At 41.1% G+C, this 2789-nt stretch overlaps 1 protein-coding gene across 1 annotated transcript; it reads left to right on the top strand.

The window, feature by feature from the left end:
* Window positions 1-1264: 1264 nt before the first annotated feature.
* Window positions 1265-2453, top strand: LOC123074471 (autophagy-related protein 3; the record flags this gene model as incomplete). Its single annotated transcript, XM_044497315.1, is given in 3 exon segments — window positions 1265-1314; window positions 1685-1736; window positions 1838-2453. Coding segments are annotated over 3 exon segments (180 nt in total), but the record flags the coding sequence as incomplete, so codon positions are not given.
* Between the last annotated feature and the right edge of the window lie 336 nt (window positions 2454-2789).

Raw genomic sequence — 2789 nt, 5'->3', positions numbered from 1 at the left:
CCCCCGCGCGAGTAGCTACGGCGGCCGATTCCGGCGAGATTTGGCGGGATTCGACGGTGCCGAACACAACCACGTGACCCCCCTTGCCCCGCTCCTCCATCCCCTCCGACCAGATTCAACGCGCGCGTACTCCTACGACCATGCGTGACCCTCCCCAGCGGCTAGGGTTTCGGCCACCACATCGCCGGCGTGGTCCTCTACTGCTTTTTCTCGACAAGCTCTCTCGATTCCTCCGCATCGATCTGCTTTTCCCCGCCTCCTGCGTTCGTCGAGAAGGGCGTTCCTTGAGAAGGGTGTCCTCTCTGTCCCTGAGTTCATCCTCGCCGGCGACAAGCTCGTATCCAAGTGCCCCACCTGGTCCTGGTGCGTCCCCTCGCCTACGCGGTTCAGGGATTTTGGGGGTTTTCGGGTGAGGGTTGGGGTGTCTGATTGATCTGATCGTTTGGTGGCTGTTCGTGTTGTGCAGGGAGGCGGGCGATCCGAGCAAGAGGAAGCCATACCTCCCCTCTGATAAGCAGTTCCTTGCCACCAGGAATGGTATGCTGCTGTCGAATTGAATTGCGTCAAGATGTGATCCATACTTCTTGTTTAGTAGTATTTCGTTCAGTTTGGTGGATGCTGGGCTGGAAGATAGAATTCGTTGTTATCCCCATGTATCGATGTATAGTTACAAGTGTAGCAGGCATGTTTGTCTAGGCATATTTCTGTACTAATCGAACATAATTGGCCGATGAAAAAGATAAATAGCGACATAGCTAGTAGAACGGTCGTGGCTTCAGAAAAGCTGGGTTGGTTGCTCATTATATTGTTCTTATTACAAGTGGACTCCTAAATTTTCTTTCTTGGCAGTGCCCTGCCTAAGACGAGCTGTGGCGGTCGAGGAAGAGTATGATGTAGCGGGAGCTGAGGTTGTTCTCGATGACGATGAGGATGGCGAAGGATGGCTCGCAACACATGGGCTGCAACGTTGATTTCTCAGTGTCAATGCTTCTTTGTTTTACACTACGGATTGTGTGGGGTGAACTCTTTTTTGTTTCTTCTGTTAGTAATATTTAGCGTCAGAATCAAAAGAGGAGGAAGACATACCGTCTATGGATACATTGGACATAGGGAAAGTCAAATGATTCCACAGTGAGTCCATGAACCTATCATAGATATGCAATAAGCAAGGCTGACAAAGTTCAGAACTGTTAATGATTCCTGTTTTGCCTTTCTCTTCGCATTTCAGGCTACCCCTCAGCCTTCATATTTCATTGCAGAAGAACCTGATGATGATAACATTCTTCTCACCAGAACATATGATGTCAGCATCACGTAAGCTCCTTTATCTTAGTTGTGTATTTTGATTTAACTCTTCTGTATAAATTGGTTAGTGATAGTGCCTAGTTGTTTGATTGGTGTGTAGTTCTGTGCTAGTCGTAGCTACAACTATGCATAAGTGGAAATTTATGTGTTCTTCTAAAGCCTGCCTGCTTGGAGCACAGCGAGTTATGGTTCACATGATACACATCTGATTTGGCATATATTTTCCAAGAATTTTTAAAGTAACTAAATGTTGTTGTGTTGAAGGATTACCATAGTTGTTTAACTAGATCGCCCACTTAGTTTTGTTTGCTTTGTCGTATCATCATTGTGTGTTTCACACTTTTATTGGAAAACTATATAAGTAGTTCTTCTACTGCAGATATGACAAGCACTACCAAACACCACGTGTCTGGCTTACAGGCTATGATGAGGTAAAGTATTTGTGCACACAGGGACTGCATTTTCTATGTAGTTATTGTTGTCTTGCTTGCTGCAGCTAAACTTGATGTGCTTTATTTGTTTGACATTGTAGGCAAGAATGGCATTAAAGCCTGAACTTTTGTTTCAAGATATCAGTCAAGACCATGCACACAAAACAGTAAATTTCTAGCTATCATGTTTTATTTACCTCAGTTTTCTGGCATGCCATATTTACCTCGGTTTTCTGACATGTCAAGTGAAATACACAAATAGCTAATTTATTCCACATCAGTAAGTCGGCATCCATGAGTTCCTTAATAGTCGTTCTTATAATTTCCACTTAGCCTCCAGCCTCATGCTTATAATCTCTTTGCCATCAGTAAGTCGGCATCCGTGACTTCCTTAATAGTCATGCTTATAATTCCTGGGTTTCTAATTAAGATCACTTTGAAAATCAGGATCTTAACTAAGATTGTCTTGATCTCAAGAGCTGGCTCCTACAACATTGCATTTCACCAAGTGAAATGCTACATTTCTACTTCTAACCCATTCTCTCTTTCTTAGTATTTTTGTTATGCAGGTTGGAAGAAAAGAAGAAGACCCAGAGAAGATCTTAGTAATAAGATAGTTTTTAGGAAAATAGATATTTAGTTTTAGGTCATTTCTTGTAATTTCAGATATGGAGTGCTTGTCTTTAGTTTTTGTTTTGACTTTGTGAAACTTGCTACCTATGGATGAAACTGTGTAATATTGATGAAACTATGTATATGTGTGGATGAAACTTGCTACTATTGGTAACATGTGTTGGATATGCTATATTGGTCATATATATATATATATATATATATATATATATATATATATATAGTAATGCTAAACTAAGCGTGAGTGTAGAATAGCTTATTCTACACCCCAGTAATGGTACATACAAAATGTAGTAACGCAATATAGAAAATATAGTAATTTTTCTGAAAATGTAGTAAATTACAAACTTGGATAGTAAAAAAATATTTTCAAAATTACTACATTTTGTACATTGTTTTACTGGATTTTGTATATAGCGT

This window comes from Triticum aestivum, chromosome 3D (genome assembly GCF_018294505.1).
Source record: "Triticum aestivum cultivar Chinese Spring chromosome 3D, IWGSC CS RefSeq v2.1, whole genome shotgun sequence".
NCBI lineage: Eukaryota > Viridiplantae > Streptophyta > Magnoliopsida > Poales > Poaceae > Triticum > Triticum aestivum.
Note: the sequence above shows the minus strand (reverse complement) of the source record. Positions and strands in the feature narration are given on the sequence as shown.